The following is a 26137-nucleotide window of genomic DNA, read 5'->3' as shown; positions in this document are numbered from 1 at the left end:
TGGTAGCTCCCTTACTTCAACTATAAAATTAAAGGAAAATGGGGAGTGTGTCAATTACACAACAACCTGTCCAAAGGACAGATAATAGTCGAAGGTCACCAACAAGTCTTCAGCAACAAAGCGAGAAAATCTCGCACCGGGAGACGGGCCAGATCAGGCCCTAAGTTAATCGAAGTATGTACATGTACTAGTTCAGTGAAAATTGTCACAAATTTATAATTGGACTGAAATGAAAAATAAGCCATACAAGACATTTTAGGCCAGAGATTTATATTTAATTTTTGTGAATTTCAGAGTTAAATTTTATACATTTCTCAAATTTAGCCATAAATAAAAGGCACTATGAATGGATTAATTAGTCGAGACAAGCGTGAATACATAAAGTAATAAAAAATGTTCACCTTCACTGGGATTAAGTTGACCCAAGAAATAGGTTAACATTTAATAGAATATTATAGTAAAACGTATATATGCAAATGAGCAATGAAAAATTGGAGCACACGCGTGTAACTGCCATACAAACAATCATTTAAAAGGTAATCCGGTATTAAAAATGCACAAAAAGAAGTTGCCCGTCCATAGACAGGCGTCGGTTTATACCAGTTGCTGTCATTATTTTCATAGACTTTCTATTTTGCTTTTTGATTATCTTAAGGTGTATCATCGGAATGTACAAAATTTGTAATCACAGAGAATAAAAATATTAAAACAGGGCATCCAAGATAGCTACCTAACGGTATGGAACATTTTCTCATTGTTGAAGTTCCATCTAACTTGCTTACTTAATAATCATCCTTTGAACCGTTTGGTCTTTATTGAACATTGTCTACTGGACCTCTTATATGTGTATGTAAGTACCGAAGTATTGATTTCTTGAATTTGTAATTTACATACATGTACTATTCAACACATACCTTTTACTAAAATAAAGAAAAATGAAAGAATTTATCATTTTATAATGTATTAATTGTACTTTTGGATACTAGTTAAAATTGTTAATTGACATATCTTCTACCTTTCAAAGATATCAATCAATCAATCATGTACAACCAAGACTCGTCCATTCCCGCCGTTTAACTCACAAGTGGCGAAAGTTAAAGCAGTTATTCTTAATGTTATATTTGACTGATAAAGAACTTTCAGAGCTATTTTTAAACCGGGTGTAAAGGGCTGATGTAATTTGTAATTAAAATATATGAAAGCACGCCCTTGCAAAGTCATATCACGACCTATTTAACTGAACTTGATAATTGGGCTCATCTATAAAAGCCACATGCATCTGTGTTTATAGTACATTTATCCCAATAAATAAACAGTAATTCGAGGTCAAACCCTAATTTGGCATACAAACAAAAGTGTACATCATAATGAACATGTGAAACCAAATGTCAAGTTGATGTCACCACAAGTACATGGTACACCAACTACCATGACCAAAAAATCTTAACCTGATAAAAGACGGGCGATATATTATGCAACCAACCGGAAAACATGATGTCCCTGCAGAATATTATTAATCAGTGGCGGATCAAGAAATGTTCACAAGGAGGGGCCAACTGACTATCTAAGAGTGGGCCCGCTCCAGTCATGCTTCAGTGATTCCCTATATAATCAACCATAAGTGCCCCATGAAAAACCCTCTAAATCCGCCTCTGTTAATGCACTGTCAATTTACGAGTGTATACTGTGAAACTATACTGTTTTAGGCAAATAAAATAAAAGAGCTCATTTTCCTTTTAAAAGTCATTCTTATAAATAAATATCAACAACAACAATCTCATAAAATCAACAGGACGACGTATCAAAAATTAAAGGATTAGAGTCAGTATTCTGACATTGTTCTGATAGTACAGGCTGGAAATGTGACACATTGGCAAAATTTGGTGGAACGTTTGTAAAATGTGGAGGAGCATTTTGAAAGCTTGTTGGTATATTCTGGAAATGTTTCTGTTGTGGACCAAATGTTCCGATTTTCTGGTATCCATCTTCATCTACATCACTATCGGAAATCCTCATGGATTTTCCATTTAATACTGGAAGTGTATTCTGTTTAGTATGCATCATATGCGGGTCCATACAGGGACCCAGTGTTAGAGGGTACTGATGAATCTTGGGATTGAATGTACCCATTCGTATCACAGGCTCGTGTCCATGGCCACTATGGTTACCAAACGATCCCATTCGCGCCACCGGATGATGGATTTGACAAGGACGATCGTCTGATGGAATTGAATGAAATAAATCCGGTTCAAAGTTCACTGGATGATTCATATTCCTAGGTAATGTACGACAGTCTCTATATTTCGGATCAAGTATAAAATAGTTTTCACCAAGCGGATTTTTCGGATTGTTATTTGGTTCGAGTGAACACTCATGTCCAGTAAATTCATGTCCAATAAATGGTTGTCGTTCATAAACTGGAGGCGCACTAGGTACTTCTTCGTGTGTTGAGATCTCTTCATAAATGTTACCCTAAAAAAGTAAAAAAATAAAACGATTAAGTAAGAGTTTGGTCAATTTTAAGAAACTGTACACACATTTATTCGTATTGCGTACTTAAAGACGGCTCACTTGTGTTGGCCCTCTTTCCTGATTTCTACTACACTGATGACAAGAAAAATAATGTTCCGGTTATTTTGAAAATATTACAACAGAACATTTTTGAGGTTACAGACTTGAGCGTAATTGTTGGGCAAACATTTATATAATTAAAGCCATCTGGCGAGAGTGAGATACTAACTCACATTCAGAGTACAACAACGTTACAATTTCCCCCCTAATTCGAAAGTTTTTCTTCTGTCCAAAATTATTTACTAGATTTTCTTCCTATTGTATACTCACATTACTTAGAGGAATATTAGTCAATAGAATACAAATATTTTTTGGTATATTCTTTAATCAGATGCTGCACTTTCAATCGTATTTTCATACTCCTTGTAAAATGACAAATGATGTTTGTGCACAATACTTCTAAACTTTGGTATTCCATTTTAATAATTCAGAATGGGTATTTCTTAAGTGAAAGTTTAAAATTTACGAGGATGGTTTTCTGTTAATGTTTTATCTGCATGATAATGCAGTGCATAGATTCAAGACCAAACTTAGCAACTAAAAGCAAACACTCATTTATATTAGAGATAAGGTCTATATTGAAATAATCTATTGCAATTTGAAACATCGTTGGGATATTAAATGCTTTATGGTAAATACAATTAATTTATTAAATTATGGTCATTATGTATTCTTCATTGACTGGGATTGCAGTACTTTATTAATCGAAGATCCATAAGAGGATTTCGTTATCTGTAGGGAAATTAGCTTGTTCAATGATACCACAATGAATTGGTTGTAAGATAATATCCAAATGTTATTTGATATAATTGACGTGTGTCAAAGCAGATTTTAGAAAACAAAATAGGAATCAAATTCTTAAACGTGAAAGGTTCAAAACAATAAACGTCCATGCAGGGAAAAACGTATTGAAGTAAAGAATTTTAAATGTTGTTACTAGACCTTGTTTAAATATGCCGTTGAAAAATCATATTTAATTACTAGACTGTACTCTTTGTAACTTGGTCAGACAGTAACATTGAAATACACTTTATATAAAGATACTGTTGAAAACAGTTGACTCTTGGTAATGTGATCCGATAGTTAACTTGCATGATAAAAAATGGGTACATGTACTGTAAATTAAATCCGGGCAAAATAATAATATTAATCAGTTTGATCACGTGAATGAATAGCAAAAATTTAATCAAATGAACGATATTTTCAAACACGTTGTAAACGCAACAAAAAACAGAAATAAAATGTCATTGCATAATAACTACATGTGATTAATACAAGATCAAAGAAAAAAGGTAACTGTGTAACATGTAACATGCAATTTTAAATACTACATGCAATACAAAACTTTAAATGCGTACTTGAACTTATATCAGTAAAAGCTCTTTAAGTATTGTACTTTTAGATTGGAATGTAGAATCCAAGTTCGAACAAAATACAGAATAACTTTGGTTTAGGGAGCTACCATTTGATTTTTATGGGGGGGCTAGGAGGAAAAATTTTGTCCTGCATTTTTTTTTAGCTGTAATCTCTGTCCTGCCTTTTTATTTTTCACTCTGTTCGGTCCTGCCTTTTTTTTTTTAGTTTATCCTGACTTTTTTTTACCTAAATTGTCATCCTGACTTCTTTTTTTTGCAAGTGTCTCATCCTGCCTTTTTTTTTTACTCAAAACTCCTGTCCTGCCTATTTTTTTCAAATTTCATCATAGCCCCCCCATAAAAATTAAATGGTAGCTCCCTTAGATATTATCTAGTTGAAGGACAGCTGTAATGCACATCTTCTCTAATACATTGAATTTTTCCTATTTTAGTGTGAATTTGGACAAAATAACATCCACATTTAATCCTTTCTGCTCTATTTAATGAAAACTTGCATTTCTAGAGCCAATGAGATCTTCTTACTTCACAACCAAAAAAGCAATAACTAAAAGCAAACTAAAATCCTTCAAATCTTAAATTTCACAAAATATAAATGGTTATCGGTTTGTATGACTATACAACTAATGCATGGATACATCAAATAAATATAAAAGACGAACAACTAAACAAACTAACTACACAAATAAATAAATAAAACATAAAGCCCAAAAACCAAAGTAACCAACTATAGAGTTAGTCTAGAGGAGCTCCGAGAAACACTTGAATACCTTGTTAAACTTGAGCGGTAGTAGTTTACCTACCGAAGGACCCTCGAGAGTTCCTGAGCCATCTGATTTTCTCTCTAAATATCGTTTCCTGAAATAAACAGAAGAATTAATGATTAAATTGTGGTCTGACAATATTAAGCACACAAGAGAAGGTACACGTACCCTCAGCATGTATCACTTCTTGACAATGTTATGCATGTATAAATTAATTTTATTGGCAATAAAAAAAACAACATATTCTTGAAAAAAATATCTAACTTAAGAATAAAGTGATAAAATAATCTTTAAAACTTTACATTAATATATCTATCATATATTAATTTGTTATTCATTACCATTAATTCATATTCAGTATGATACATGTATGAGTGTGTACAATTTAATACTACTTTTGCATGCCAACGAGCAGTGTCACATTTTGAGTGCACTACAGACGCTTCAAGCTGAGAAAATCGTCTGCCATTGTCAACAACATGCAAATAAACCTGAATTTTAATTAACATCCTCTAATGTTTCAGCATTTAAACCGTATGCAAATTTCCTCTTTTGAAGTGTAAAGTGTCAATCATATTTTTATGTAATATTCATAATTGTCATGCACATTAACCAACATTACTTTCATTAACCATAATAAAACGTTACTAATTGAAAAATAAAATAATAAAACTGATGTTTTCATTGCAATCGGTTGCCTGCGAACAAATCGTAACTCTCCGATACTCTGAAGCGGAAAGCGAAAACTAAAAACCAACCATTATACCACGGAGAGGCACGGACGCGTTAAGCTTAAGTAAAATGTACTTAGCTGTTGATTGTATCGGGTTTGTTTTATAGCTGACGTTCGGTTATACTTTCACATTACAGAGTTCTCATTAATGCAGTGTAATGGCTTTAGGTCGTTTGTCAAATTGTATTACATTTATAAAGCTAAGATATGTAAGTCAAGTAGCCTATTATTTTCTGTATTTCTAATATATACTGCTTCACTGATATTATTTTTCTCTCCTGTATGAGTAACAATTATCCACTTGTCTGCGGTTGTATATGCCATCTCGTGTTTTATTGCCTTAAAATTGCGTATAAATCTATCATTTTCGAATGCATAGGCTATGTTTAGTACGAAACCAGATTTTACATTTATACTTAAAGAAAAATGATAGCTTGGTGAGCGGGGTAGAAATTAAGGATATATCTGATTAATGCCTTTTCTGATCAAATATAAGATCTTTCGTAAAATTTCTACGAGAACACTCGCAGTAAATTAACATTTTCCCCTTTTCTAAGAAATAAAGAAGAACTTTGCAGAGTCAAATTGTCCTTTCAACGCATGCTAATGGTCATAATTACTTATCTGACAAAGGCTGTCTTTAAGCTGTTGATTTAATTCATGTAATTTAGGCATTTCTCGCTGTTATGTGTCAATTTCTCAGGTTGTTTTTTTAATTCAATTTAAAAAAAACCCAGATCGACTGCTTGTTATCTCAAAGATCACACAGGCAGATAAAAACTGCGAACAGCCTTCTTTTATGCTTATAGTATTATGTCTATTCCGTCAAGTCCGTAATTCTAGAAGCACTAATGATTTTCAGGGTCCATAGTCATGTGTAGTGAATGGTGATAGTAGCTAAATGGGAAATCATTTAAAATAAAACGGGAAATCAGTTAAAAAATAAGTTGAAATAAGATATTTCAATAACTGAGATTACTGCTTGGACCTAAATAATATGATGTAAATTTCAATAGTCAATTTAGATCACATCCGAATGACAATTTGTATAAATGGTGAGAATTTCAAATTTTCTTTGAAGATAGTTCCTTTTTCACGGAAAAGAACTAGAACAAAGCAAGCATTGATAAAAAGAAGTGTGCTTTTCTCCTTAGTTTTAGAAAAAAAATCAGATCAAGTCGACAATTAGTTTCATGTAAAAGTGACATTAACCGTTTATATTGATGAAAATGTCGTAGAAAATATTTCATTTTAATTTACATCATTAAATGATTTATTTTAAGTGTTATTGTCACTGTAACTTTTGTCAATATTGAAATACATGAAAATTATATCTTGGTTCAATTCAGATTCAATTAGAAAGGTTATTTATGTTGCTTAATGTTTTCTAAATGCAAATGAAATCAATTGAAATATTAAAAAATGCATTTCATATTCAAGCATGCGCAATAGTTTCTATCTTGTCGATTTCTTGGTATGCTTACAAAAAGCAGCGTGACTGATATAAAAAAAAAATGCGGAGATGTAGTATGATTGCCAATAAGACTGAAAAAATGATAAAGATTTGAACAGTTACTGATCGTACGTACAGCCTTCTACAGTCGTATTAAATAAAACCCAAGATGGGTAGTAAGCTAACATGTGTCAAATTATAGCAAAATGTAAAACAATTGAAAAGTAAAAACCAGCAACATGATTTTTGTTTATATGTATCCATATATTCATACAAAAACGTGTGTTTAATAGTTATCAGGTTATTTTGCATATAAATAGCAAAAACCTTTGTTACAAAATACACTTAAACAATGCACTTAAAATTGTAAATTGAAAAAAATATATATTTTTATGACAACAAAAAAAGCAATAACGGTTTAGGGCAATACTTCTGAGGGAAGAGTTAGACCGAAATCACCCTTAAGAAAGAATATAAAACACTAATTATGTACTTATTATGGATAAAGACGTTTTATTAACCTGATTATAATAAAATGTCTTTTTGATGTTAAACGTTTATTATCTAATGTATATTTTGTGGTTTTAAACTATTAATTTAATTCCAGTTTAAGATGTGTTTAACTAGTTACAATCCGAATGATGATGTCTCGTTATGAATAGATCCTTTCTTTATTACACGGCACCCATAAACTAAAAGTACGATACAAGAAAAGCATCTATGAAAACTTGGTAATTATATGGTAATGACTTTATTTTGGTTGTTTAATGGCGATTAACGTCATATTCCATTTATTTGTACATTCGTATAATTTTATGATGGTCAATTATTTCATAAAAGAATGAAAAAGCTATATAAGTGCAGACGTCCGATCGAGTGCACTTTTCCATTTTTGCAAAACATCGAATCGAGTTGATGCACCAGTAACGTCTAGTTACATTGGCCATTTACCTACACAAAACGACAAGCTCAGCTTTTTAATAAAGTTTATAGGATAATGATACAGATAGACAGGCGACAACACTGACAACACTGACAACTTGTCCTATTAATATATGTTGTTTAAATGACTTTCTGTGATTTAGGGTTTGCTTTCCTCACATATTTGTTGTTCTTAATATTTTCGTTCTTCAAAATTGTTTTCAGAATAAACGGAAGTAGTTAAGTTTATATTTTGTGAAGATAAATAAATAGTCCCTCCCAACTTTTTTCCCATTCAGAAATGCATTACATAACAGTCGAGCAGGAAAAACCATGACTATACTTGTATCATAAGACAACTTGCCAGTGTTGACCGTTCATGATAATCTTTTTTAAATTAAAACACATTCTAAATTTAAATACTCACGTGCAACGATATCGTCTGCTAAACCACAAGATGGCAAGAGTAGCAATTAAAATGACAAGAAAGACTCCTAATACTGCGGCTGCTGTCAGAACTATGATACTTCCGCTTGAATCAGACGATGTTGGTGGATTTATGATTGATGTATGATTAGTTGTACTTTTGATCGTTGTAGAAGAGATTGACGGAGACTTGTGTGGAGTTGTCGTTCGTAAAGTTGTGGTTGTCGTTGATGGTTTGTGTGTTGTACTCGTCGTCGACGTTGTTGATGATCTTTGTACAGGTGGCGGTGCGACAGAATCTGGATCAGAGGAAATAAAAGATCATATTTCAATTTTAAGCATCAATTTAACAAAATATTATGGAATTACACAATTTTGCATAATACTGAGCTCAAAGTACTAACTTTTAATCAACAAACCCGATTATCGAGTAGTAGCATACCGTCTCCAAAGATTATTGCACCAACGTATCTCCGTTGATATTGTGTTTTTAATATGGCGATATTCTTATCATTGATCTCGGTATTTTTCCTCCGAGAATATATAATAAATCTGTGTTTGTTTGTTGATATAAAACATGTATTAAAGCATGTGTTTACAGTGAATTATCAAATTTTATTGGCGAATATTCTTACGGAAGATAAGATTTCTTTTTAACTAAAAAAGTTGCAGTCCAAATTTCCCGTCCTTCGACATATTCGTCCCATCTTGCAGAACTTAAATATTGTAGTCATTGCTGTATGCTAATGTGTTATCGTCCTGAATATGCATGAAATATTTGCCACTGGACATTTTACCAGCAACAATCAATTAATCATTCAAAAAATATTTTGTCAACTTTGAATTTTCTCTCAGCACTCCTGAGCAAATCAAAGATTTGTAAATATTCTGTTTATATTCAATGGACACTAATTTGACAAAGGAAAACATGTCTTTTTCAAGTTTCGACGGTCTAGCAATATTACAAAATTTTGATATCTTTTATTTTTATCTTGATCTATGCAGAAGTATTTTACAGCAGACGATTTATTTTTAAAGAGGTGTGCATCATTTACATCATGCATTTAATAAAAATATATGGAAACATAAATAAACGATAACAAACAATCTTGAAAATTTACAGCTTCACTTTAAAAACATTCTTTTCAATGTTTTTATACGAAAGTAATAAATAAAACCCATTTAAATATATTAAGGCGACTGACACAACCAAGCTTTTATAAAACTGGTAATTCAAGCCGGAAGATTATTTATCTTTCTAATTCGGTTCTCTCACATTTGCATAAAAAAACGGTTGAGACATGTGGTTTTCAGTTTCACGCAGTAGTTGTGTAATATAAGTTGGATAAATGTTTACATTAAAATGTTTGCATGTCAGATTACAAGACGGAAACTGTCAGAAACCTGTGCAAATTAGCCCCTCACTCCAGACAAATCAGAAAAGAACAAGTCTGAATCAACGTGCTAAGCACATTATACGAATTTCGTTCTATATACATTATATTTTTTTCTGGAAATCATCAATTATTTAACGAAATATCTAAAAGAAAAAAAAATGGATTGTTTCCAATTACCCCATAGATGAAAACTAATCAATTTTTGAGGTGTTCCAAATTAGGATTTTTTTTAGTCACAAGAGTATAACTATTCACAATTTTGTCTGGATTCCTTTCGTGATAAATTATGTTAATTTAATTTTTATCAATTTATTGCATGTACAAATTGTACTCTTTGAAAAGTATGCATCATGCTATTCACAAACGTTCTAGATTCTTATCTATAAGATTTATGTTTACTTTTTGTAAATATAATATAAACACGTTTTAAATTTTTTGTTGCAAACATGCACTGAAATTTGAACTCTTTTGATGATCAACAGGTGCATAGCATGTCGTGTGAAGATACTGTACATAAAACGACGAATTACTGAATAACCAAGATTGTGCAAGTGTGTCATGACTGAAGCTCCAAAGGTTGCATATTTCCACAATCCCAATTTCACGCTATTAAACTTCACTTTACATGTTAAACAGATAAAGTTATCTGAAATTTTATTCTAACTTTTGATAAAATTTTAAGAAACATGTAAATCTATAGATTTTTTGTTGGTTATTAAGTTCAACATGTTTTTCGTTTGCTATTTTTTCGACTTTGTTAATATTCGGCTATAAGCGTATATTTTAGAAGCCAATCAGGAAAAAAAATGATTTAAGTTCCAATTTTTATTTTGAGTTACTAAATCATTGGAGAAATTAATTTACACACCGGCAGAAACAACAGATTTTTTATAGACTGAACCTTTTTTGTTAACAAACAAAACAAGTACAGACTCAGTACTGTGTAACAGTAATTTTATTCTGATAGGACAATTAGTACGAAAATAAACATGGTCATACCAAGGGAACTCCCACCGTTTCAGATTTCAAGGTGTAAGATTATGTGTCACCTTCATCTAGATCAAGAGACCAGATTTTTGTATCTAGTTACAAAGTAAGTGAGAATTAGGTAAACATCAACAGGACAGCAACAGAACAAAACCAAAATCTACGTTAAATGAGGGCACCACAGTTCCTAATGTGCCAATTAAGTACAAGCTATAAATCGTCCGATCTTTAGACGAGATGCGACTATCTTCAACTGGGACAGAGGCAACAAAATCTCTGACAAGGAAGTCACCTTCGACTGTTTTAGGTTCCTTGACAAGAGCATACTTAGAAAGGCGATAAAAGTTACTGAACTGGTACATTTTTATAAAAATATCGCTCTGAAACACCTTTTGGATAAACAAACATGCATTTACTAAAATCTTGCACAATTGCAGTTTGAGTAAAGTAAATATTTATTGTTTATTATTATTATTGTTAATATTATTAAATACACCCACAAAGAACACACAAGAAGCGAGCGAAACGTAACGAATGAACATAATTATATTTAGAAAATGGATCAGAGGAGAATAGAAAATGGAATTTACTTTCTCATAGTTTATTCCCGTACTCGAACTTTTAGTTGGGAAACAAACACTGCTTGTAATAGCTGATACTAGGTTTAACCGTTTTTAAACAGACATGGGAAAATCTAAAAATATATTGACCCAGCCTCTTTCTCATACTTGGGTATTTTATTGGTAGACAGAGCTCTTGTAGAAGCTGATAATATTTTGACTAATTTTAACAATTATAAACATACCTGGGAAGAAATCTACAGTAAAAATCCCACTACATCCATCTTTTACAAAAATACTATCCGCCACAATTCCGTAATTAATTCCTTCCGTACACGTTTTGTTTTCTTGAAACTGAATTTTCATATTAACTTTGTCCACTAGATATGCACCATCAATTTTACATTGTGTATATGGTTGATCTTTTTTAGTACTACATTCTAATGTTCTTTCGTTTATAGGTCCAGGCGGAGAGACTGAAAAATGAAAAAAATATATATATAAATTTTGACTAAACATAGTTTGAAATGACAGACAGAGATCAGTTAAAAGTTGTCCAGCGAGTCCAAATTTCAAGCTCTAATAATACTGATTTTTCATTATTTTTTAGTTAGTACACGACAATTTGTTTTTCTAAAACTAGTTTACCAAAATATGCTTAATATCTTTTTTATTGTTATCTTTTTGTCTCTATTTCTGATGTATTTTTTGTTTTTTGTTTCATATTCAAATGACTAAATTTTATATATTTTTTCCAGAACGTTGACATTGACCAATTACTTTTTTTTTTATGAATTGGAACATTATGAACGTAAACGTACCTGGAATATAGCACGTGTAAAAATTTCCTTGGCAACCATTTTGTACCCACACATTGTCTCTGTGGATGCCGTAATCCCGTTCCTGACATGGCACACTACCAGGTAGTGTTTCTGTTAAATCTAGACACTGTAACCAACCTCCTCGTGCATCAGCGACTGGACAGTCCTGGTGGTGACCAGGGAAAAGGGAACCACATTGGACTTGGACGTCTGATGAACATTTTAAACCTCCTGGAATCAAACGAAAATTTGTGTAAATAATTCGGGGGAAATAATAAATAATAAAAATGTATGGATGTGTTTGTGTGTTTGGTTAGGTTTTATTTGCTTGGAAAAACTACCCACATCAACAAAACATATTAAGTAACCAGTTTGAAATGCCCTGCTGAAAAAATATATGGACTGATGGTAGACTTCTTACTTTCAGATCAGTAGGGTAACGACGACGTTTCAACGATTATGTTGTGTGGTATATTTGAGAGATATTTAATTAACGCAGACTAAAAAAACACTGAGTTCTGATATTCTTTAATACACATGGTATGTAAAAAAATCATATGTTTCCGAATGGCATTCAGGGTTTACCTAAATCAGGATTGCTCAACACCAAAGATTTTGAAAGTCAATGAATTATAAGGGGCGAAACTCTCAGAGTTATAAAAAGACCAATGAATTATAAGGGGCGAAACTCTCAGAGTTATAAAAAGACCAATGAATTATAAGGGGCGAAACTCTCAGAGTATAAAACGACCAATAGGGACATAAATATAGCTGTCAAATTTAACTAAGGTCACATTAACCTGAGAGAGTTAGAACCTTAGTTTAGCCACTCAATTCTAAAAAATCAGTTTTATACTATTTCTAAAACAACACGGTGTTGGTTTTTTTTTAAATCTAAATTATCCAAAAGATTTTGAATGTTACAAAAAATTGTGACGGACAGACAAACCAATCGATCCTCGTCCAGTCAGTCATGTGCTAAGTTTTTCTCATATTATTCCACTGATTTTCCAACTATATTCCGTTTTTATTTCATTTGACACCTTTTCTTAAATTTATACAAACACTTCCTTTGAATATGTTTTATTATTTTTTCTTATATCCTTCGCGTACAATGAAATGTATTGTAATACATGTAGCTGTATATACTCCATATATATAATTATACAATAATCTTTTACAACAAAAATACAATATTGTATCTATAATTTCACAAGCCAAATTTATCATTTACGAAATACGATCTACAACAACAAACCTTTATTAGGAATATTTTCACAGCTGTTTAGAGGAAAAGATGACATTTTTTTCACAATTCGAAAAGTAAAGATTAAATTCTCCCAACACGACGAAAAATATTTTAACACACACGAAAGTATATTAACACACACAACACTCCAACATGCTATCGAAATAAGATCCGTTCTCTGTATGAAAAAATTCAACTAAATTCAGAGATTTATTTTGTCTCTCTTTACATTCCCTTCGAATTACTAAACTGTTTAAATGATTATAGAGGATTAACCCTTTTTTAAGGTATAATGAGACTCCAACTGTGAGGCTTATATTCGTGACAAATTGTTACTGATGGAAGCCATTGTACGAAACATTAGGGGGCAGTTCCTCGTCACGGATGATCAAATTCTGGTCTATTCGGAACGTCCCATGGAATTTCATCAAAAAGATACGATCATTGATTTTTAGCGATGACAGCATACTTTAAGTTTATTAAGTACAGCGGTCTATGGATTATAGATTTAGTATTGTGTCTAGTTGTTGGAAGTACTTAATTTGGTGCTAACTAGTTACACCGCGCCTACAAAAACTCAGATTACGCATTCATAAAATTATAATTTTATTGTAGTGAAATCATTATGCAAGCGACGACTTGAATAACAAATAGAAAATTTTATAGAGAGAGTTAATACTTTAATCAGTTTTGGTTTTTGTTACGAAATTAATACTAGTATGAGAAATTATCAGTACTTAGTGAGATGATCCCATACTGGGTTATAATACCACCATGTTGAAAATTATTCAACATTTTTTAGAATCCTTCGAAAAACAGTTGCCATTTAAACATACCCTTTATTTATTTAAGACAGTGATTTAACAGTTCAATTTTTATTGCGTTTTATATTAATTTTAAATGTTTACATTCAAAGTAGCAATAAAAATATTTGAGTTAGTTTTGAATGAAATATAAAACTTAGTAATATTTACTTTTCAATTCTGGAAGTAACTTTACGGCCCTCTTAAAATATGAAATTAAACAAACACGACTTTTTCCATCTGGATAGCACAGTTTAAGCCAAAGGTGAAAATATAAAAACATTTTTTTTTGTTAAATCAACACAGTGCAGTCACAGAGATATTGGAGAGCACAGTTAAAACCAAAGGTGAAAATGCCTAAACATTTTTTTTGTTAAATCAACACAGTGCAGTCACAGAGATATTGAATTTCTTGTAAAAAAATAAATGTTTTTATATACCACGACATAACAAAAAACATTTCCCAAATTTCTCATATTTCCATGTAAATTACTTTAATGTACCAACTAACGAGCGAACATGTTCAAGATAGTTATTTTCCTCGCCTAATTACAATCACATGCCACGAATGTCTAATATAGACAGACATTGGAACTCCGCATGCTGATATAGAGAGTTTTTAATTTAAGAAGACCTCTAAAATCGCAGCTGAAAGTTTTTAATTGAATACTGAAAAATGAAGAAGCTAGCAAAGACAGGCGGTTAATCTATTTTCTCTCTAAAGGGGTTCTAAAACTGTTGATGGCGTCTGGTCATTATACACGTCCGTTTAGTGTTCACATGTTTAGTTTAACACAGATTAAAGTTAATTCAAACTAAATAGACATACAGCATGTTCGAACAACAACATTTTAAAATTAGCAGGCAACAGGGTTTACATGCATTCTATCTTATTCAAACAACGTTGTGCAGCCGCCACCCACATGAATCGTAGAGGGAACACATTTCAAAATGTCCTTGTACGAGCTTCAGTCGTTTGGAAAATAACTCAATTGTCTATTTCATTCAAGTATACCTTCTTCCTACATCCCTGCGAAAATGTGTTTAGGACTTAGACGTAAAGTCCGTGAAGCACCTCTTCAAGAGAAGAAATTTGAAGTTAATTACTTCAAACTCTCTAAACACAGAAAAGATGACGGTTAATATTTATTTTATAAAAATTCACTTCCAACCTAAAAACTTCCTATTAAATTGACTGTAACATATAAAATACCACGGGCACTTAACAAAATAATTAAATTTAATGAAACATATGTAACGACTTTGTTTTATATATAATCAGTAATACATAGAATATTTTTCATTATAACTTTTCAGCAGACGATTTCCGGTTGCAATACAAGCATACAAAGGATATACTTCAATCTAAATTAGATGAGTTAATGGCGCCATTATAAGTGATGTTTTCGTAATGTACTGCAGAAAAAGTGTTAGAAAATGTGTTAACGTTTACATATTCAAGTAACGTGAGATTTCAATACGACCTTGTTAATTATTCAGGTTAATTGTTTCTTTAATAAAGACCAAACTAGCGTCTGAAATAAAATTGTATAAATCGAATTAATATTTTAAAGTAATGTTGGTTTTAGTATGGATTTTTGTCATCTGCGAGATAAATATTTCAGATATGAATTGTTTGTAATTTGACCAGAACTTATTTCAAAATGTATTAAGATTTATGAAATGAATTAATTTCCTATACGTATCGACCCTTACACCTGGGTAGACATTAAAAACTCAATTTGGTTTAAATTTTCCAGTGATTTATGATTTTTTATTATATCATCAGTAATAAAATTGACTTTTAATGAAGTCGAATATTAAATTTCATGGTGTTGTCATTCGGGTGAGATAGCAGTACCAGCCAGATACAACGTCAAGACCGATCTTACATCTGAACTTTTGTTCCTGTGAATCACTTTACAACTAGTGATAAACAAAATGGCATGTGCAATAAAAAGTTTTAAAGTAGGAATGCAGTTCCGGACACCCCAAGGAAGTAATATAAATATGTAGGCTTCTTTTTATATACTTTTAAACCGAATGTCCGTGTTAAAGCAGGTGTAACCACTTTCTCCTGACGGCCACTAAATGTTCATGCATGGTGTCTGTAGTTAAGAAATTCAGGCTCCTGTGAGCCTCTAGTTAAACGAATTAAGTGAGAGGACCTTATTTTGATCGACAGTATCGTACTTGCATCACCCTAACTTGCATTCTAACAAATGTTTTATCAGACTGTCGAGATTAGTTAGCATACCTGATACTTTTCTGAGCGTAACATTTGAAGAAGAAAAAACATTATGACAATGTACTCGCTTTCCTTCTTTTCATTTTATACATATCATTGATAATTTCAATAAGATGTTTGTAGATTATTTTCGGATATTTTCTTCAGTTTTCTTATACTTTTAAACTTGTAGAATGTTGTAGTAACACGTTTACAAATGTTTCAGATATTTTTGCATATTTTATCATTTTTTGAGTCAACACGTGTCTTAAAATCGATACTAGCAGAACATATTGACAACGTTCGTCATTATCAAACTCAAAACACATTTTTTTTAAATGTGACAATAATAACTATCATGTCATTTTATATATCACCATTTTTGATTTTCAATTCTGAACATTTTCAATTTAATTTTTTCGCTTATAATATTGCTGAAACACCGCCATTGTTGGTTTGCATATTAACAACAATATTTGACAATACCTTTTCAAATATCTTATAAATATTAAAAGGACTATACAGTAAATAATCTTTAAATGTGCAATTTAAGTAACTCGGAGGTCTATTAAAAACAGATATGATTTTTTTTATATACAATACCAACTGTATAATAAGGCTTTATAGAGCGGAAATTTTAATTTATAAACCTTTATGAAACTACATACTTTTCTTAATAACCATATCTGAGGTCAGCTGTTTAAATAAATTACAATGAACTTTTGAATGTCATACGTTTGAATAATAATGAAGATGGCGGTTTTTCCTTTATTAACGTTGATACAGCTTATACTCTCTAAACAAACGTCTCTGAGCAAACTTCAAATGGCCGTATCAATTAATTGGGCATCGAATTATATCTGGCCAACATAATATTATAGTCGTTCAACAAGTACGGGTAATTAGAGAAAATATGAATATCTAACTGACAGGTGTATCGGAAATCAATATGGAATGAAAATTACATTTCTAGCTCTCTTTTAATGTAGGTAGCTTGTAACTGATAAACATTGATTAAGTTTGAGAGTAAACTGCTCAATGTAAACATTATATATGAATCTTCATTAAAATCAAAGCACGTTTCATAATCAGACAGTTTGCACTCAGAATGAACACTCTTGTAAATAGTGAAAAATGTTTGAGTAGTATAAATGAAAAAGTCAATTACTTGGGAGTTAATACAGATATAAAATACAGCAATATGGCATTTACATGACAGGTACAAGTGTGAAAAGTTATAAAAAAGTAAATGCACTTTGTAACATGAGAAAACAATTGGCCAGCTTAATTGCTGAGGCTCGGCGAGATTTTTGGACCTTGAGAAAAATATTTTTCTAAGATACGTTTTCATCAGGAATATATGTATATAAGAAAGTGTTCCCAGGTTTCATGTATCAAAAAAGAAAACAATTGGCCAGCTTAATTGCTCAAGACTGGAGACTTTTTGACCTTGAGAAAATTATTTTTTCTAAGATACGTTTCATCAAAAGAATCAGTGGCGGATCCAGGTGGTAATGGGGGGGGGATGGTGGTGGGGGTGGGGTGGGGGGGGGGGGGGTTCCGGGGGTTGGAACCCCCCTTTTTTTGGCCGATCAATGCATTTGAATGGGATCATAGTTGGACCCCCCCCCCCTTTTTACTCTGTGTTGGGAACCCCCCTTTTTAAAATGGCTGGATCCGCCACTGAGAATATATATTTATTTAGATATACTGTTCCCAGCATCAAGGACGTATCACTAACATATAATATACCGGTCCTTGCCAGCATGTATCAAAATATTTTTTTAAATGATTTCAGTATTCATTGAACATAGTCATTGATTATAGCAATTTATAGTTAATCATTGACCAACTGTTGCGCTTCTTTTCTATATAAATAGAAACAGTATTGTTTAAAACCAATTCCATCTTCCTTCACAATCAAATTTCCGACTAAAGTATTCGTATTGTATCAAATTCTCCTTTTTATGGATTAGTTCTATTGACAATTTAAAGATTTGAACAATAACTGTCACCCACCCTGTCAAAGCGTGTAGAAGATAGCCATCATAGCATGGCTAATGAACGGATAAATATGACTGATTTTGTAAGGGAACATGTCTGACAATTGTTCGGAACATCACATGGGTATAAAGACTTATCGATCATACCCGAGATAGCATTCTTGTTTTTTGTTAATTAACCATCACGTGACGTAATAAACAATTGAAAGGTAACGAACCGGTAATGTCTTCACGGAGGCTTGCTGTAATAAAGCACCGTAGCACGCACAGGGACCGTTTTCAAACACGGTGTTTATTAACAATAAACTGGTGTCAAATTCTAAACCTTTTTCGACCCGAAAATGTCATTAGGGGTCTTTAGCATTAATTTACTATATTTCTTTTGAAAAGGCGGAAAAACAGTTGACGTGCCTTTGATCTTATCGTGTATGTTCCTAACAAGTCATTCGTTTGTTTTACAATTTTACATAAACCTCATTCAAATTAATATGATTGTCACGAAAGCATTCCTTGATGTGGAAAAAAATGTGTATCAATATTTAAGAAATTCACATGCATGACTTAAACACGTTCAAAGTATTTGTAAACCATGAACATTAATTTTGTTTAAAGTCTTATTCTTCAAAAACGAATAAAACTATTCGAATAAAATCACTCTCGTGTCAATCAAAGTACATAAAAAATCGAAGCTTTTATTAAACTTGCACTTCAAATTCATATACAAGAGCTTAAACAAATTTAACATCCTAATCCATTATATTATTTCATTATACCATTAAATTTGTTTACAAAAACGGTTTCTGGTGTTATTTTAACAATCTAAACAGGGTGTCACAGTAATCTATAAAATGTGCTTGAATAAGTGGACAGCGGATTAAAATAATAAAAGTTGCGCAATAAACAATCAATAAACAGTCAATAAACAATCAGTATCAACATTGAAATCTCCTCTTATCATCTCAACACTTGACACCTTCTTCAGTAAATCATATGTAAATAAATACATCTTAATTCCATGATAATATAATTGTACATACACGTATTAAAGAAGTTTTTAGAAGTAATTTCTGTTGATTTTTCAATAGAAATTTGCATGAGTTTTGACATCTAGGCACGGATTACAGAGAAGATATTTTTATCAGGATTAAGGACCCCAAAGCCAAGGGCCTGAACTTTGACAAGACATTATAAAGTCAATAATTCTAGATTATATATAGGCCTACTGTTAAATTCAAATAAGAATAACTAAGAAAGGCACATTTTTCTATCAGATAGTATATTCTCACTCCAAATACATGTACATCATGATTAAACATGCATGACCTATTTGCCACTGGATGCCACTTTATCTGCGAGGTACTCTATGTATTATAGACTCAAATCAAATGCATAAATATCTTATTTATATATCTAACATATGGTAGAAAGGATTAGCAGGAACTCAAAAGGATGCATTTAAAGCACTGTTCGAAACAAAAAAACTGGTATTCAATAAAAGACATCTTCTACTGTTACACACAATTCAACGAGCCACACTTTATAGCACCTAAGATTGGAACACCTCTACAATTATAATGTATGAATGTATTATAAATATTAAGTGAACAATGCATAGGTAAAGATTTAAAGACCAAAAACATTCAGAGAAATCAACCGTCAATCGATATCAGCTCTCTGCACTAGGTTCTCTCGCTGTCAGATATTAATTTCTATTTGGTCAGTTCGCATGTTTAACAAATTTCACAATGTAGATTAAGTTATCTTATGTACGTATTAGATCGTTGGGCAAGCAATAAAGCAAACTGCGTTATGTCAAGGGCTATAACTGCGATACAAGTAATTTACTAAAACGTAATAATAGATAATCTGGATAATAATATGTAAATTGCCATGAGGCAACATTGTAGAATACTTTTGTATTTTTTTTTAAATTCGTTATTATACATAAATTGATGTATTTTAGTCCTGAAAATGCATGAAATGTTTGCCACTGGACGTTAAGCAACCAAAAAATAATCAGTCAATAGTGTCATCTGGAAACTTACTGTCGGTTCAAAGACCTTAAAATGGACGCATCGAACTGTCTATTCAAAATCATACAGTTGAAAAGCATCAACAGTATATTTCATCACACTATCAAGTATAACTAATGAACCCTTTTATTTGATTTTACACATTTGATATGCAATTGCCTGAATTACTTTAAGATAGGAAATAAAATACTTAAACAATAGTAGAACAGGAAATAGTGTATATCCTTTAAAGAAAACAAATTCAATGGCCTACGATTTTTTTTTAATTTGGAATTGAGTTGCATGTTCAATCCATATACATATTTTGGTGTTAGTAGTTCTGACGGCCTGTTTGGACATTTACTGGGGTTGGGCTATAGTCGGTAACATAGGTACTTAAGAAACAGGACAATTTTGTTTTGCCTTCCGCTTTTTTTTCAAAAATGCGTTATTTTTTTTCTCTCTATTAATTCAAATTATTTTCACGTTTTCTGTATCATACGAACGTATTATATACTAAGTACAAATAACTTGCCTTTACTATTTACTATCAATTCAAACAAAAAATCGAAAAAGGGGAAGGGCTCGAATAATTGTTTTTTCCCAAAGTACAAAAATGTACCTCTGTCGGGTCAGTTATAAGTGTGAGCGGTTTTGAAATGACTTATTTAGACGACCCCCTTTTTCCAACAGAGTAGAAATGTGTGATACATCAAGATCAGATTGCAATCGTTATCATTGACTAGACAACGTCCAGACATGTTTGTGGTCATTTTACAGGTAATCAAAACAATCAGTGATAAATAAATATTGACAGCTGACCAGCACCTGACGAAACTTAAGATAATTGTTTGATAATTGTATTATGTTAATCTTATTAATTTTAGTAAGTGTTTGAATGTTTTGTATAGCAAAACTAAATCACTACTTCATATATAAACAATAACTAAAATGGCAGCTGGCTACTACTTATGTATGATAATCGTATACTGTTAATTTATTTAAGAAAAGTATTTCACGGTTTATGTTAATTTATTCAAATTAGTGCCACCTGATTAAATATATGAATAGAAATGGATTAACCTACAGGGAATTATTGCAAAAATCTGTTTTTAGAGAAAGTATTTATAATTTTTTAAAGTCAAATTTTAACACATTATAACTGAATTATGTTTATTTACGTATTAAAACTCATTGATAATACTTATTATAACGGATTTGTCGTATTAATGTCAAGTGGCTTTAAACGATATAAAACAATTAAAAGCAACGGACCTTTGATGGAAATTTAAAGCTTGGAAATTTTGTTTTGTCATACATATTTTTTGCTTGTTAACACGTATACAAGAACTAATTTGAGCCCTAATTGTTTCCGTTAAAACAAGAAGATCATGTGTTTGCATGTAGTACAACCGGAAGATTTGTTTAACCTGTAGTTTTGCCCTCAAGAAAAAAATGGCGTTCGTCAATATTTCTCTATCATACATGTACCACATCTTCTCGAGAGAAAATTATCAGTTGTATTGCATACATGCAACATTTATTTGAAAAAGGGAATTTTAAATATCAGCACATTCTTTCAGAGTAAAAAAAAAGACTGAATTATTTTTTACAAGTAGAAGTGCTTATAGTGGCAAAAACTTGCGTTGAAAGAGTGTAAAGAGACGTGATCATAGTCATGACTTAAAATCTTTATTACAAAATAAGTAATTATCCGACATCTGAAATTAATTAAGATCAACTGAGCGATCAAAACGCATAACATGTATATCATACAGTGGATAATATACTAACTTCATGAATGAACTCGTTGATGAATAATCAATTAAAAATAAAAATTACTCAATCACCATCCCCCTTTTTTACCATAAGGTAGATCGGTATTTTACCACCTGCGCCGATTCTGAATCGAATGATGAATCTCTTTATAATCAATAACAAGCTATCTATTTTTACTGCCATGTTTTATTCTTTATACAAATTACATTTTTCTCTCAAAAGATTTATATGATTCTTCTATTACAACGTGTTTCTAAAAACTTTTATATTTATTTCTTCTCGTTTTTCATGCGTTATTAAAAGGTTTATACACTGGAGAACGACTATTGTAATATGAAACCCGTCCCCGGAGAGGACCGGTAACTATTCGGCATTTATATTTTATCCTCTCTTTATAGATTGTTACGTTCAATGTATCCCATTGCTCTTCCTAAATAGGCTGTTTCCTCAATTGCCTGAAGACAAAATCTGCTCAGAGTGATTTGATTTTGTCTGATTTTATGGGCAATATGAGAGTTGTAATATGGATGAACTATCAAGTTGAATTAACTAGAAAGCTAATGCATACATTGTGCATCCCTGATTAAACATGCTCCGTCCACAAGTTTCAGAGTTCAACCACTCTTATTAAAGCAACAAATTGATCAGAGAAATTAAGGTTTACTAATTTAAAACTATTGAAATGCCAGTGGCAAAGAAAAAGAAGATTTTTTAAAGAAAAAACGGAAATGTTTTTAATTAGATGCAATGAGTTGTACAAGAAATGAATTTCTTGACAAAACATTTTCCATGTGCTTACCCCCCAGACGTAATAAGCTTTGAGTTCAGTTGAGGGCTATCCAAATAAATCATGGAGTCAGACAGTTTATTTTCTTTTGAATTAAAAAAAAATGTAAATCCAAATAATGAAGCCATTCAGATTGTAACACAGACAAAGTTGACGATGATTTGCATTGACTGTGGTGGATAGTCTCGTTGGTAATCATACTATAACTCCTTATCTTTAAATTTAAAAGGTATATTCTTGACTGAATTTATTTATTGAGGTGACAAGATACACATTATAGTGATACCACGAGGTTTTTATACCATTTCTAATTCAAAATTCAATTTTCTTGTTTAAACAATTTCAAATAATTCGTTGTCAACTTCTTAATAACTTTTTTGATGATTACGAAAAAGAATGTACGTTCTATTTTTTTTATTCTTCATGGCCACTTTTCCAAACTATGAGTCGTGATTCTAAAGCACTACTCGTACTGCACAAAGGAACTGGGAATGCCTTGCAAATTATGATATATTCTTTAAATATTTTGGTCCCCTCGAGTTTGAACAAAGAATGTCTATGTGATATTAATGAGGAAAGACGATAACAGTTAGGCTATGATCTAGATATCATTTATATGTCATGGTTTAATTCATTTTAAAAACCTGATCTTATCAAAAATCACCTCACAAATATTTTGTATTCTATCATACACTTTGATCATTCCTTCAAACAATACATTCAGTCAGTGGGTTCATATTTAAGGCGAATAATTTAAAATATTATGGATAATTATAAACAGAGTTATTCAGTCAAGAAACTACTTCTATTATGTTCCTTTTTAATAAAAATTCTATGAGAGATAGAGTCGACAATCGCTGACCTTTGCTTTATGTGGAAAACATAGATTGAAAACCACAGCCATTTTTTTCTATTTAAAATTATCAAGGGCACAAAAAAATCAAATAATTTTGATATATTTGTCAAACATTGTCAAACATTAGACATGAAACATTAAGTTGTCATAAAAAAACAAAATTGTTTATATATGTAACCATGTTTCATTTTTGAAATGTACATGATATAAAGCTGTTAAATCGTGATTTTTTTCGTTTCAGTGTCTCCCATCTACTTTCTTTTCCTGTAACACGACTAAATTTTCTACTGCTGCTAAGGACACAATTCTAATTGATCACATAATAATAATAATAATAATAATCAGAGACGGATATAGGGGGGGGGGGGGGGGGGCAGTTGACCAGGACCAGCAGGGCCATCTACGGTCGGAATAATAATAATTTAAATAATAATAATAATGACAATTAATTTACAGTTAAATTAATTTACTAACAAATAATCAAAAAATGAAATAATAAATCATATTTTAGGTCAAACATATAAGTCGTATGTAACGGGAGGTTTACCAAACCACCCTAACCTAGCCTGTTCATTCATAAAAACAAAAGGGCGGAATACACGTGCCAAACGAGTAAGCCAGTCAAGTCAAATATTCAACCGTATAATTTAATCTATTAAAATGCAATCAATAAGTCAAGTCTGAATCTTTACAGTCAAGCATTTTTAATAAGATTTCTCATGATTAAAAAGGTAAACAAATAAATTTTCACCTACCTTTAAGTTTTGGACAACTTGGGACAGTCATCCCGACGTGTTATGAAAAATATCCACTTAAAAACAATGATAGGTGAAATCTCGTGGTTAAAGCGAAACTGATAAAACGTGAGGTATTTGTGGGGTTTCCTGTTGTAGTCTTATCGATTAAGCACGGTCTATTACTCCGCGATCTATAGAAAAATAATTGACACTTTAAATATAAATCCCGCCTATATATCCTTAACATACACAAACCGTAACATCATTATATAAAATGTACGCTAATCCTTCCATATGACATGTTACACCGGCCAATAAGTACGATATAAACAAAACGCGCACCTGTAGAATTTAAAACAGTTACACTTTAACAGCTTATATTCTAATTCCTGACAAGAATCTGGCGCGCTAATTAGTTAATTCCTAAATAAACGTTTGTGCAAATGAGCGATAACGAGTTCAACAGAAGAAATGCTACAATGAAATCGACATTTGATATTTATACAGATATTTTTGTTTGAACAGTTCTGTAATTTATGGAAGGTGTCCTTCAGTGTAATTGCTTAGTTAAGTCCACGGTTCACAAAAATTCGTTATAATTCTCACTTCGTATCACCCCGCCACATTGTTTCTTCTCTATGATAAAAGAACAAAGTAAATACAAATATTCAAATACTGCTTAAGTTCACTGTGATATGTATCCTCGAGGTTAGGAACAAAGTAAATTGTAGCTTTGTCGATGCTATCTTTTTTCGCTGACAATTTTATTTAGTATATCCCGTCACATGTGATATTTCAATGTTGATTTCATTAACTGTTTAGATTTCGGTAGCGAGATGTTTAGATGTAGAAAGTAATTCTGTCATATCAGATAAAATCTTCAGTCTGCGGTGCAGAAAAGATATGACACATCAAGTATTATTGGCCACATGGAAAATGTCAATTTCAATCTAACTGTTGCTCATTTCATATTTAACACATATTTTTTTATAGATCGTATTTCAAATTTCTATTTAATGTTAGTAATGATAAATGCTTCTTTACAAAAATATTATTTCACTTCAATTTTTTTTAATCGTACTTGGCCCCTTTAAAGAGGGTCTTTGTCTTCCTTTCATCGCATAAAGAATCATTATATTAAAAGTTTATTTAAAGTAAGAGTATATTTAAACTCCATTCATTTTTGTATAATGTTTTGAATATGAATCATAAAATCAATTATGCTAATATAATGAAATGAACAACAATATTGACTAACAACACATGTCTGGTCACAAATGACCAGCGTTGACCTGTCTGTTGCTAACTAGCTCATTTATTTTAATGTATTTTGTGTAGTACATTAAAAACAGATAAAACGTTTAATGGTCGAAATTCAACGCAGTAATGGAGATATAAACTTAAATTTGAATTTGAATTAAATTGAAATTACAAAATCTAAAACAAACATATATTTAATCATCACTTCAGATAAAAAGGAAAAGATGAGTACTAAATGATTACTTTTGATGTTTTAAAAACCGGGTTTTCTTAAATGTTTGAATTGTACTGCCATTGGTTCAAAAGTTTGTATTATTTGACAACATTTAGACAGAGAGGCGAAAAATACCAATGGAACATTCAAACTCATAAGTCCATTCAAACTTATAAGTCGAAATTTGTCATTTTTTTTTAAATA

At 31.4% G+C, this 26137-nt stretch overlaps 1 protein-coding gene across 4 annotated transcripts; it reads right to left on the bottom strand.

Moving 5' to 3' along the window:
• Positions 1 to 1728: 1728 nt before the first annotated feature.
• On the bottom strand, positions 1729 to 25522 carry LOC139486729 (uncharacterized). Of its 4 annotated transcripts, none has more exons than XM_071271685.1 (6): positions 24478 to 25522; positions 12007 to 12237; positions 11431 to 11661; positions 8243 to 8540; positions 4748 to 4802; positions 1729 to 2472 (listed from the first exon to the last, which is right to left on the bottom strand). In XM_071271685.1, exons 1-6 carry the CDS (start codon positions 24506 to 24508, stop codon positions 1786 to 1788), a joined length of 1533 nt encoding a protein of 510 aa, XP_071127786.1. In that variant the 5' UTR covers positions 24509 to 25522; the 3' UTR covers positions 1729 to 1785. The 4 variants fall into 4 exon arrangements, with proteins under 4 accessions (XP_071127786.1, XP_071127771.1, XP_071127778.1 ...); XM_071271670.1 differs by having other exon boundaries at positions 4715 to 4802; positions 24478 to 25348; XM_071271677.1 differs by lacking the exon at positions 24478 to 25522 and adding an exon at positions 13265 to 13627.
• Positions 25523 to 26137: the final 615 nt, after the last annotated feature.

Source organism: Mytilus edulis, chromosome 1 (assembly GCF_963676685.1).
Source record: "Mytilus edulis chromosome 1, xbMytEdul2.2, whole genome shotgun sequence".
NCBI classification, from domain to species: Eukaryota; Metazoa; Mollusca; class Bivalvia; order Mytilida; family Mytilidae; genus Mytilus; species Mytilus edulis.
This window is presented reverse-complemented; position numbering and strand designations above follow the sequence as displayed.

Coding starts and splice junctions, on each gene's coding strand:
- LOC139486729 (XM_071271662.1), bottom strand. CDS start 13,310: ATGTCATCTTTTCCTCTAAACAGCTGTGAAAATATTCCTAATAAAG. Junction 8,541..11,430: donor TACTGTAGATTTCTTCCCAG/GTATGTTTATAA, acceptor CCTCTGATCCAG/ATTCTGTCGCACCGCCACCT. Junction 2,473..4,714: donor TACCGCTCAAGTTTAACAAG/GTATTCAAGTGT, acceptor TTACTTTTTTAG/GGTAACATTTATGAAGAGAT.